General features: G+C 43.5%; 1 protein-coding gene across 1 annotated transcript in view; it reads right to left on the bottom strand.

Annotated features, from left to right (window-relative positions):
* LOC109911258 (slit homolog 3 protein-like) overlaps positions 1-13,080 on the bottom strand; it is a 614,108-nt gene that overhangs the window by 66,956 nt on the left and 534,072 nt on the right. Inside the window, exons 20-22 of the mRNA XM_048603610.1 lie at positions 9,513-9,648; positions 5,463-5,531; positions 233-304 (exon numbers count right to left, since the gene is read on the bottom strand). Coding sequence (XP_048459567.1) covers positions 233-304; positions 5,463-5,531; positions 9,513-9,648 — 277 coding nt within the window. The remainder of the gene's footprint in view (positions 1-232; positions 305-5,462; positions 5,532-9,512; positions 9,649-13,080) is intronic.

The raw sequence follows: 13,080 nt of genomic DNA, 5'->3' as shown, positions 1-13,080 counted from the left end.
ACAATAGTAAAATATCATAGCATTAATATCAATGTAGCCCCCACGCATATTAATGCTGTCAGTAATAGTACAACTGGCAATATCAGGAGACACATTAATTATAACGATAACATACACAGTAGCAACAATGAATCACACCACTGGGAACAACTGGATTACATGTACACACCAACAACTGAAGTCAGAATATTCAGATATTTGAAGTAACAGAGTGGCTGGATCATATACTCACAGCGTTGAGAGCTGGGACATATTGCTGAAGCTAGAATTGCTCAGCATACTAATACTGTTGTTGCTTAAATCTCTGCAAAAACACAACAACAAATAGCATCATCTATTGTATCCAACTAAAACAAATCTGTGACAGTAAAGCAATGATTCGCTCTCAAACAATAGCACTGTGGATTTATCAGAAACAAGGTACAAGTAGCTGTATTGAACATCATTTGGGCATTATTGGCTGGGGGAAAATAGAAAGTGATTGTACAGATAAGGCAACATTAATGTGCAGATGAGCAATGATCAAGCAAGGAAGTAATACACTATCAGTTACCAATTGCCACAATTTCCCAGTGATGACACCACCTTACTGCACCACATGTTTGTAAAGTATTAGGAACTAATTGTTACGTTAATATAGATCTCAGGATGCCACATTCATCGCTCTGCAACGGCTGTGACTAACAATTCATCTGTCGACCAGCCACATGGAGAAAGACAAGAAACACGCTTGATGAAGTTCGTGATCTGAAATGCAATTATTTCAAACTTTGAACTGGAAGCTATAAAAACACATAAAATGGCAGCATGACCTCAACATCCCCATTATGTCCAAAACCTCATGGGATTATTACAAACATTCTGCAGAAAGTTAGAGTTTAGATGTAACAAAGCAGGTATTTCTAAACAATATGATAATTAACCGTGCAAAATCCACTTATCCAACCTATAAAGGGTGCATTCTAAGCTGCCATGTCTCACTCTCGCACGTGTAAACTTCCTCAAGATTTTAATTTAATTTCTATTTTTCCTTCTGTCTTTCTTCTTTCTCACTCTCACACTTAATCGAGTTTTTCAATTCCTTGTTTAATTTGATGAATTAAACTGGAGAGGGTTCAGAAAAGATTTACCAGGATGTTGCCAGGAATGGAGGGTTTGCGGTATAAGGAATGTTCGATAGGCTGGGACTTTTTTTCACTGGAGCAATAGGGGGTTGAGGGGTGGCCTTATAGAAGTTTATAAAATCATAAGGGGTATAGATAAGGTGAATGACAAGGGTCTTTTCCCTGAGGTGGGGGTTTTCAAGACAAGGGTGCATACTTTTCAGATGAGAGGAAAAAGATTTGAAAAAGACAAGAGGGGCAACTTTTTTTACACAGAGGATAGTTCATGTGTGGAATGAACTGCCAGAGGAAGTGGTGGGTGCAGGTACAGTAACAAAGTTTAAAAGACATTTAGATAAGTACATAAATAAAAACAACATTTGGAGGGATGTGGGTCATTTGCAGGCAGGTGGGACTAGTTTAGTTTGGGATTATGGTCAGCATGGACTGGTTGGACCGAAGGGTCTGTTTTCATGCTGTATGACTGTATGACTTCAATTTACTTCATTTACTCGCCCCTTGGCGTTCAACAGTGTTACTATCACTGAATCCCCCACTATTCATATCCTGGGAGTTAACATTGATCAGAAACTCAACTTGGACTCACCACATAAACGCAGTGGCTACAAGAGCAGGTCAGAGACTAGGAATCCTGCAGCAAGTAACTCACCTCCTGACTCCCCAAAGCCTGTCCACCATCTACAAGGCACAAGTCAGGAGTGCGATCCATTTGCCTGGACAAGTGCAGCCCCAATAACACTTAAGAAGCTTGACACCATCTGGAACAAAGCAGCTCACTGATTGGCCCTACATCCACAAATATCCACTCCCTCTATCACCGACGCTCAGTATCAGCAGTGTGTACCATCTACAAGATGCACTGCAGACATTCACATCAGATCCTCAGACAGCACCTTCCAAATCCATGACCACTTCCATCTAGAAGGACAAGGGCAGCAGATACATGGGGAACACCACCATCTTCAAGTTCCCCTCCGAGCCACTCACCATCTTGACTTGGAAACATATTGCCATTCTTTCACTGTTGCTAGGTCAAAATCCTGGAATTCCCTCCCTCAGGGCATTGTGGGTTAACCTACAGCACATGGACTGCAGTGGTTCAAGAAGGCAGCTCACCACCACCTTCTCAAGGGGCAACTAGGGCCCAGCCCGCGACACCCACATCCCACAAAATGAATAAAAGGAATTACTTCTTGGCTCATCCTGTTTCTTTCTCAAACAGTAAATCTCTTTGTTTTTAAAGAGATGGACTGTTGGTCTTACCATTCACTAAAGGTACCAGATGAGATCTTCTTAGCCCATTTGTCACAGAAATGTTACAGGGAAAAAAAAGCTTTGAAGCTGGAAATATGCAGAAAAATGTTTGACTAATGGCACACGCTTCAAGATACGCTGCTCCAGCAAGATTTGGGCCAATTCTTTTCCAACTACTGATCCTGGAACCAAGGTTTCTTTCACATTATGAGGCAGTTATTGAGTAATAAAGCCCATAAGGACATTCCAGTGTCCCAGGCCTGTGAAATGCATTCACCTTAAAAATTGCTCAAGTAGGGGAAAAAAAACCAGCGGAAAATCTTACTTCTTTTCCAGGTAATGACTGAGAAATTAAGGTTAGACCAGAAGAAAATGAGGAAAGCCACAGGGGATAGGAGCTAAAGAGGTTCAACCAGGGCAAGTATTCACCTGCTCCCCACTAATTACAGAGGCTGGCGGAGAACAATCTCATGGGTAATACTAACCAACTTATTCCCTCTGTCACACAGCCAAGCACTGCACAATGCTCAATATTAGGCCACCAAAATGATCACCCCTCACTACATATTCCCCATTACATCACTAGGGTAGGAGTGTTCCCAAGTGCCATGTAACAAACTCATGGACTGGTTGGACCGGAGGGTCTGTTTCCGTGCTGTAAGACTCTGTGGAGCTGGCTCTTTAAAACTGCATTTATCATTCTGTCCTACATAGTGCACAGATGCAAATCTCCTCTCATCTATCAGCCGGAGAATGTTTGTGACTGCAACATGAATAATTTCTGGCAACAACTGTAAATAAGACAAACTCTGTAATCCTGGATTACAGTTTTAAGTAAAGGAACTAACAGGGGTATAATCAAAGCTTTATGTAGACAACAGATTTTATAATTCATAATGCATAAATTGCTCTCCAACTTTCTGCTTGGAAATGATGCTGTTCTTTGGTTGGGATGTAATTTATTTAAAGGCTTTCAGGCGCTGTCGAACGCAACACATCTCCTTTTCTCTGACCACTTTTTAAAAAATTCATTCGGATGGTGATGGCTAGCATGAGGGGACATAGCTTTAAATTGAGGGGTGATAGATATAGGACAGATGTCAGAGGTAGGTTCTTTACTCAGAGAGTAGTAAGGGCGTGGAATGCCCTGCCTGCAAAAATAGTAGACTCGCCAACTTTACGGGCATTTAAATGGTCATTGGATAAACATATGGATGATAATGGAATAGTTTAGGTTAGATGGGTTTCAGATTGGTTTCACAGGTCGGCGCAACATCGAGGGCCGAAGGGCCTGTACTGCGCTGTAATGTTCTATGTTCACAGGATGAGGGCGTCATTGACTACACCAGCATTTATTGCCCATCCCTAATTGCCCAGAGGGCAGTTAAGAGTCAACAACATGGCAGTGGGTCTGGAGTCACATGTAGGCCAGACCAGGTAAGGGCAGCAGCTTCCTTCCGTGAAGGACATTAGTGAACCAGATGGGTTTCTTTTGACAATTGACAATGGTTGTCATTCGACTCTTAATTCCAGATTTTAATTGAATTCAAATTCCACCATCTGCCATGGTGCGATTCAAACCAAGGTCCCCAGCATGTTACCATGGTTTCTGGATTAACAGTACAGCGATAATACCACCAGGTTGTCGCGTTCCCTCCAATGGGCTGGATTTTTCCATCGGAGGAGAGCTTCAGGGAGCGGAATTGATCCTCATCTCAATCCGGCCTCCATTGCCAACCAGCTTTGAAGAGGGATTTTCATGGGATTGGGGTCTTAATGGCTCTGGAGACAGGTTTGCCACCAAATTTGTGCTCCTGCAGATGGAAACAGAGGCAGGACTCCCCATTCTAGCCCAAACCAGCAGCCAAAATGTTGGCTGCTCTTTGTGCATGATCTTAAAAACATGGAGAGCATCTTCAACTTTAAAGAGTCCAGAGTGAATGGAGATCTCTAACTGAGGTAGGACAAGGTTAAAAGCAAGAACTGAAACATCATTGTTACTCTCCAGTACTTTGGCCCAAATTCTCACTTTTTATATCGAATGAAATGGTTTCAGTTTTGGTGGCTGATGCTTCCCTTGGGCTGGAACTGGTCGGCTTCACAGAGCTCCTACCTGCCCCGAAGTCAGAAGGAAAGCTTGTATTAAGCTTCCGAATCGCCTCAATATGCTAAAGTCACAAGGAGAGGCCTTCATTTCCTCATACACCAGCCCCACCCACTCCTGTCCATCTGCCCATCCTCAGGAAGGTCGGTGGAGTCAGGAATGCAGGACACAGACTGGCACGTGGGCTCTTGGTGCCTTTTTTGTTGCCAGCTTGATCTGGGATGGGATAAGGTAAGCTAACAGCCAGCGTCCTGTGTTCCCTGGTCATTAGCTTTCGATAGCTGCATTGTATAATTCCCCTGACATTGCCTTGTTGAGCGAACCCAAGTGTCTTGGGTGTGACAGGGTGGATTTAGATGAGATGTCCCTAACTTCTTGCCACAACCATGATGGAGATCGTGAGTCAGATATGCCATTGGGCAAAGAAGGGGGAGTAGGAGGAACATTCTTAGCAGTCTTGAGAGAATTTAATCTAAAGAGTTGCTTCATTCTGGTACATCTTTGATCAGATTAGAAATGGTAATGATGCTCCCCGTCCATCGCCTGCCAAACAGGAATGAAGGCAGAGATAGGCTGAGTGTTGGCTGGTTTGAAACAAGGTGACAGAGAGCAGATAGTGCCAAGATACTGTGACACTGCTGCCATCGATTTCTCTCTATGTAACATCTCCCCAAAGCAGTGTAACAGCTGACCCTCACATCTGAACCACTGAGCCCCTTGAGTTATCGCAGCATCATTATATTTCTCTACTTCGCTAAACTACATGGACAGGATTGATTATGCATCCTCGTACAGAATTAGAAACCAATCAACATCCACGGAATCAGGTCATAATAAAATGGAATTAGTGTAATGCAACTTACTTCCTGTCATACATGACTTTCCCCGTCATTAGATAAAGAATGATTCATTCATTATGATGTTACCAACATTTCGCAGCATTGTTACAGCAATAACAATAGAGAGTCTAAGTCACCTACATGAGTGATAAATGTTTGTAGTTAGACAGCTCTTTGGGGACTGAAGTCAGCTGATTTCCTTCCAAGTATCTGCAAGGCAAGACAACGGCATCAATGTTGATGGGAACATGCACAATGGCGATAAGCTTTCCCAAAAGGAACAGTCATTACCTTCAATGAGAAAGATGTTAATGCTTTTGTAACAAGAACTATCAAACAGGCAGAAAGAAAGGTCATGGTCCGTGTACGGAATACTCCATAAAACACTCAGAACATTTGCTACCTTGCTTAGCGATATGCAGTGGCCCTAAATAAGAAGTTTAAATTGGTTTTTAGGAAGAATTACTGTTAAGAGGTAAATGAGGAACAAGTCAATCAGACGGTAAGGGACCATGCCAGGATTCCAGCTCAAGTTAGGACTAAGATGAGGAAGATCTTCTTCCATCAAAGAACTGTAGGTCTTTGGAATTCTCTACCCCAGAAAATTGTGGATACTGTGTCTTTGAATATATTTCAGGCTGGGAGAGACTGATTTTTGGTCTCTCAGAGAAATCAAGGAATATGGGGAGCAGTGGAAAAGTGGAGCTGAGGGAGAAGATCAGCCATGATCATATTAAATAGTGGAGCAGCCTTGAGGAAGCCTATGATCTGCTCGTTTTTTTTAGATATTCTTGTTTACTCCCAATTCCGACCCTTCACAATCTACAGGAGATTGACAGGGAGCCTTACAAATGTGCCAAATTTTGCCTTTAGGAAATAAGCAACTGATATAATTCCACAGAGGCTGATATCGCAACACCAAGTCAGCCTCTATTTACACATGCACTGCACATGGACTCTGACCAGCTAGTTCAGAGCTGGTCTCTAGAGTGAGGAGGATCCTGTTTATATCTGTCAGCCAGGGCTCCCTGATTGGCCCCTGACAGCCCCAATCAGGGAACTCATACTCAGTGGATCCACTTGGCCAATCATTACATCAACCATTTGTGGAAAGGATGTCCATTGGCTCTTAAGTAGGGTTGGAACGGGAATGAGGAAATATGAAAAGAAAAGCACATTATGCCAACGCAGTCATTACAATGATCCTCCTGCACGGTAATTTTTGACAGCCGTTATGGAAGGTGCCATATTTGTGTAACGACTCAACCGAATGTCATTGAGTCGTTGCTTATCTAAGGCCCATTGCCCTTTGGAAACTACACAATGTCAAATTTAAGCCTCTCACTGTTTCCCACTCAGTGCATGAGGATCCAAGTGCAGATATCTCCTTACGTCTAATCTGACTCTAACTCTTCATTATCGAAACAGTTGGCGTTCCTGAAAATTCAGTTGTCAGAATGATTCCACAATTCCTGTGAAGTTATGTGATGAGGTAATACTGCCACTTTGAGATTTAGAAACAGAAAACTGGACATCTTTCTTTCATTACTCCAAATGGGTTCAAACCCAATTCTCAGAGGTCAAAAGGCAAAGTTGTAATTATTGTGACCCTTATCAGTAATCTGAATACAGTCTTCATTAGCACACAACTTACATAGCCCAAACCAGAGGCTATTAATCAAGGAATAAGTGGTATGGTGGTAATGTCATCAAACTCTACAGACATGGGTTCAGATTCAATAAATTAACAAGCAAATCAAAAGCTTGGTTTGGTAACTACAGAACTATGCATTTATTTGTTGCAAAAGTCATCTGTTGCTCTAATTTCCTTTAGATGAGGACATTTATGACCTATCTGTAGCTTCATGCCCTGTAATAATCTTGACACTTAACTGCCCTCTGAATGCTACCCACCTCAAAGGCAATTAGGAATGGATAAAACGACAAGTTCACATTGAATGTTATAATGTACCAACATCTGGTTTAAGTTAACAATCTGAAGGAAGAAAGGTGGGGGAGGGGTGTATGTTTCAGTTTTATCGGTGATTCAGGAGGTTGTCGGGAGGGAAAACAGAAGTGGTGCAGAGTTCACGGCAACGAAGGAAAGCAGATTTCAAGTGAGAATCATAGAATCCCGACAGAGCGGAAGCAGGCCATTCAGCCCATCGTGTCTACACCGACCCTCCAAAGAGCATCCCACACAGTCCCAACCCCCTACCTTGTCCCTATAACCCTGCATTTTCCATGGCTAAACCACCCAACCTGCACATCCCTGGACTCTATGGACTATTTAGCATGGCCAGTCTACCTAACTGGCACATCTTTGCAAAGTGGGAGGAAACTGGAGCACCCGGAGGAAATCCACGCAGACACAGGGAGAATGTGCAAACTCTGCATAGACAGTCGCCCGAGACTGTAATCGAACCCGGGTTCCCGGTGCCATGCAGCAGCAGTCTAACCACTGAGCTACCATGCCACCTTAAATGATACTCTTCATATATTATCTTTGATGAATTACAATGGCACAGTATCGGGGGCAGTGTAGGTGATCCTAACCCTAGCCACGCACTTGGGCATTCCAGTATGGTTCATTGGATAGTCATCAAGGTCAGGAAGCCTAGACTATCGCTTCATTCTGTCTGACCCAGGCCAGCCTTTGGTAACTCAGCATGGATTGGAAACTGAACTTGGTTCTGCATGACTCTGTACTATCTGGTCTTCCCATTCAACTGAGAAAAGGAGGTGAAAGCAGCTTAAACCTGTGCTGAACCTGAGGAGTCTGTGGTATTTTTCCAGTAGCTACTGCAGCCTCTTACAGTATTGGCTATCTCAACCACTAAATGGTACTGGAATAGGGTTGTTTAAGGTAGATAACTGTTACCAATCCTCCTACACCTTTGCTTTGTCTTAGGCCTATCTAGTGACTACTACTAGGCATTGAAAACTGGCCTGGAAGAAAGAAAAGGAAGAATTGCATTTACGTAGCCTCAAGTCTTTCCAAGCATTTATAATTCAAAGTATTTAATTTGCTCGTAGTCATGCTCACTCTATAGAAAGTGTGGCAGCCTATTTGTATACAGTAATAGGTGCCAGCGATCAAATTATCTGCTTTTGCACTGTTGATTGAGGCATAGATATTGACCAGAACATTGGGGAGGAGTCCCCATCTCTTCTTTGAATACTGGCATTCAATCTGTTATGATTACCTTAGAGGACAGATTGGTTTATGGACTCACGTCAAAGACCTTGGGGCACAGGTTCATAGTTCCTTGAAAGTGGAGTTGCAGGTAAACAGGGTAGTGAAGAAGACATTTGGTACACTTGCCTTTATTGGTCAGTGCATTGAATACGGGAGTTGATACGTCATGTTGTGGCTGTACAAGACAATGGTTTGGCCACTTTTTGGAATACTGCATTCAGTTCTGGCCTCCCTGCTGTAGGAAAGATGTTGTGAAACTTGAAATGGTTCAGAAAAGATTTACAAGGATGTAGGCAGGGTCAGAGGGTTTGAGCTATAGGGAGAGGCTGAATAGGCTGGGGCTATTTTCCCTGGAGCATCGGAGGCTAAGGGGTGACCTCATAGAATTTTATAAAATCAGGAGGGGCATGGATAGGGTGAATAGTCAAAGTCTTTTCTCTTGTGGTGGGAGTCCAAAACTATAGGGCACAGGTGAGAGGGGAAAGATTTAAAACGGACCTAAGAAGTAACTTTTTCATGCAGAGGGTGGTGTGTGTATGGAATGAGCTGCCAGAGGAAGTGGTGGGGGCTGGTACAGTTACAACATTTAAGAGGCATCTGGATGGGTATATGAACAGGAAGGGTTCAGGGGGATATGGGCCAAATGCTGGCAATGGGTGTGGATTAATGTCCGAAAGCTGGTCAGCACGAACAAGTTGGACTGCAGGATCTGTTTCTGTGTTGTAAAACTCTATGATACCATCACACCTCTGACAGTACAGCACTTTCTTGGTACTGCTTGTTGTGTGAAGCCTTTGGGGATGGGTCCTCAAGCCACAACCTTCCTTCTCAGAGTGACAGTCTGACCAGTGTACCATGGCTGATGGAAGGTGTAAAGAGGCAACATAGATAAAAAAAGTGTTCTGTTCTCTACCAAAACTTAAGGTTAGGAAATTTGGCTTAAAAAAAACACTACGAAGAAAAGAAAAACACCACATGAAGCTCGGACTCACAGCTCAGTTGCATCTTTGGGAATGCCTTTTGGCAAGGTGCGAAATCCTTTGTTACTGCATCGAACCACCGTGTCGACACAGCTGCAGAGTTCGGGACAGTGGGGGCCTTGCAGGCAGCTGCTCTCGTTGTTATCCACTGAAAGGAAAAAAGAAACAACGGGTTATAAGGACCCATCAACGGGGTCCCAGTTCAACACCCTGCATCGGTCCGTGCTCCCACTTATTTCTTACTGTGAACGCTGAGCCGTAGCATTCTGCTGGGCTATATCCACAATTCCGCTGAGACACAGGGCTGAATTTTACCCCCCACACACCCCCCAACCCCAACCTGACGGGGCAGGAATAGGGGTCAAGGGGGAAACACCAGGCTGCGAGGGGGATCCGAAATGCCACAGGAGGGCGTGCGGTCAATTTGCAAAATGAAAGGGCCAAGTAAAGAAAACTTTGCGGCATTTCACTGCTGCAAAACCCCACTCCCCCTGTAGTGACCTGGAATAGGCAGGAGAGGAATTCTCCTGAGGCCCCAGGGTCTCCCTGGAAAGGTTTCCCCTCTGAACCCCTAACCCCGTGATTTTCTGTTTGTACTTACCCGCACAATCCAGGCCCTGGGCTCTCCCCTCAGCCTCAGCAGTCACCACCTCTCCTGAAGGTGTTCCTGAGGCTCTAGAACGTCCAACCTTGCAGTTAAGGACACTGGGGCCTACAGGCAGCTCATTTGGAGATTGACTATTGCTGAACAGCTCCTGCTGCCGGCAAATAAAGGCTCAAGATTTGCCTTTTGCCTTTCTGACAGGGTTTCTGACTACTGCAGCAAAACGCAGGGCATGTGCTCAAAGCACCAGTGTGACAACATCCTGCCCAATTGTTACAATATTCTTGGACACTGTCAATGAAGATACCATTGGTGGCAACACATTGTGAATGCATTGGAAGCTTGGAAAATGCACCTTGCAATATTTCGTCGTGGATGTCGCTCGTTCACATTTAATTTCCGCAGTCCTGAGATATTAGCACCGCTCCCTCACAGCGCCAGGGGCCCGGGTTCGATTCCACCCTCAGGCGACTGTCTGTGTGGAGTTTGCACATTCTCCCCATGTCTGCGTGGGTTGCCTCCGGGTGCTCCGGTTTCCTCCCACAGTCCAAAGATGTGCAGGTTACAGGTGGAGTGGCCATGCTAAATTGCCCATTGTATCCAGGGATGTGCAGGCTAGGTGGATTAGCTAGGGGAAATGCAGGGTTACAGGAATAGGGTAATGGGCTCGGTCAGGGATGCTCTTCAGAGGGTCGGTGTTGACCTGATGGGCCAAAAGGCCTGCTTCCACACTGTAGGGATTCTATGATAATTCTACATCTCACTTCCTCAACGGGTTACTGCATCCGCTCGAAAGCCAGTATTTAGTACGAGAGTTTTGCAAGGTACTACACTGGATAAGAAACACGAACCATAAGGACATGCATTTTGTTCAACTCGATCATTGTTTACAATGACGTCCTCGTAATAAAGACAAAGGGAAATTTCTTCATGTAGTGCAGGCTTATATTGATTCCCTGGCAGCAGATTGAGCTGAGGGTCATGACCTGTGTACCATTCTTCAATTCCATTAATGAAGAAAGCCATGCCTGTGGCACTGTTTAACCTCAGGGAAATCAATGCAAGGCTGCGCCTCTTTGCAAATTAATTTATTTCACCTCCCCCAACTTACTTTTATACAGCAGTTTCAACATAAAGAAAAAATGTCTCAAAGGACTTATACAGGAATCAAATCCATCAGCATCAGCATCAGTTAGGATGAAAACTCAGGATCTAGTCTCGTCTGATGCAAGGTATCCATCAAAAATTTTAACCTTTTCTTATTTCAGAATCGCAACTTTATCTCCCACTCAAACAGTCAAACGGGGGACAGAAGAAAAATGAATAGAACTGTTTGTCAAACACATGAAGGTGAGTACAACTTGCAGGCCTCCATGGAAGGACTGTGCAGATTCTTTTACACTGCTGATTTATAAGTGTCTCAGTAAGACATAATCTGCTGAAACAAAACAGCAAGAGGATTGCACAGAAATGCGGGGCAGAAATGATCAAACACGTTTCGACATCTAACAACTGCTTCAGATACAAAGAAAACAAGAAATCAAAGTGTGGTAACCTTTAACCTCTCAATAATATCCAGAAAAATGTGTTAAAGGATATAATTTAAACAAATAAGTGAACACACAGAGGTGAAAGTGCTGATAACATGCTTTTATAGTTCGCCTTAATCTCTGAAAACAATTGGGAGATATAAATCTGGTGGCTCATACAGTGTCGGGAATCAAGATGAAAGAATCTATTGGAGACATAAGTGTTTTAACTAGAATTTCAAAGAAAAATACCATTTGCAATCTGTTAAGGTATAACATAACACAATTATACCAAATATTTTTCCTGACGATAAAATCTTCTATTTCTCTTTCATAAAATAATGAATCACAACTGGGCACAAATGCTGATTTGATTTGAGAACTGGGAGTGCAAAGAAAACAACAAATTATTTGCCAGAGAGGTCGCCTTGGTGAGCTGGAATCCTCGGTTTGAAATGGTACAATGGCATAGAATGTTGTTATTTCCACAATCTGCAGAAAGGAGCTGGAAAACCGCCACCGTCATTTCATCCTCACTTTTCCATTGTTAGGTTTGTCAGTGCTCTCCCTTTCCATTTTGTTTTCTCTTGCTGGCTTAATGAGCTCACCACTCTGTAGATGTTCTAAGCCCCTTACCAAAATATCCCAGACAGTTGCTCCCAATACAAAACAGAGAGTTGGGATGAGAGGGTTCTTTTCAGGATGTAATTTGTGGAGTGCGGAAAAGGACCAGTGCTGGGACCACAACTATTGAAAATACATATTAATGACTTGGATGAGCAAAGTGAAGGCATTATAGGCAAGTTTGCAGATGACAGAAATAGGCGGGAAGGTGAGCAGTGATGATGCACAGAATCTGCAGATGAATACAGACAGATTAAAAGAACAGGCAAAAATCGGAACATAAAGTGGGAAAACATGAGGCCATGCATTTTGGTAGTGTGATACTGTAAACTTCAGAGCTTTCAAAACTGTTCACTGATTCAAAGCATCAGCAATAACTCTTACTGTTTCATGAGGTAAAAGGACAAAACGTGAGAAATGACTTAAAAGCAATATGCCAATGAACTATCCCCGGGAAAAGAAGGAGTCAAAACTACGTAGGCAGAGTGTTTTAACAATTGCTTGACAACTAGCTGCCTTATGCCAGAAGGACAAACGACTGCCCTGCAGAAGCATTTAAGGAATTAACGGCAGGGCAAGGCTGTGTTTCAAACAGACTGCTAACTCTGAACGTGACAACGAACAGAGGAGCTCCACCACATTTCCAGGATGGACTTGGGTGGATAAAGTCATAAGTCACACGACATCAGGTTATCGTCCAACAGGTAAATATAAAGTCTCAAGCTTTCGGAGCGCTGCTCCTTTGTCTGGTGAAGAGACTTCACTTGACAAAGGAGCAGCGCTCCAAAAGCTTGTGATTTCAAATAAACCTGTTGGACTATAA

This window comes from Rhincodon typus, chromosome 12 (assembly GCF_021869965.1).
Source record: "Rhincodon typus isolate 14 chromosome 12, sRhiTyp1.1, whole genome shotgun sequence".
Classification (NCBI taxonomy): Eukaryota; Metazoa; Chordata; class Chondrichthyes; order Orectolobiformes; family Rhincodontidae; genus Rhincodon; species Rhincodon typus.
The sequence above is the reverse complement of the archived record's forward strand: the minus strand, read 5'-3'. Positions and strand labels throughout refer to the sequence as shown.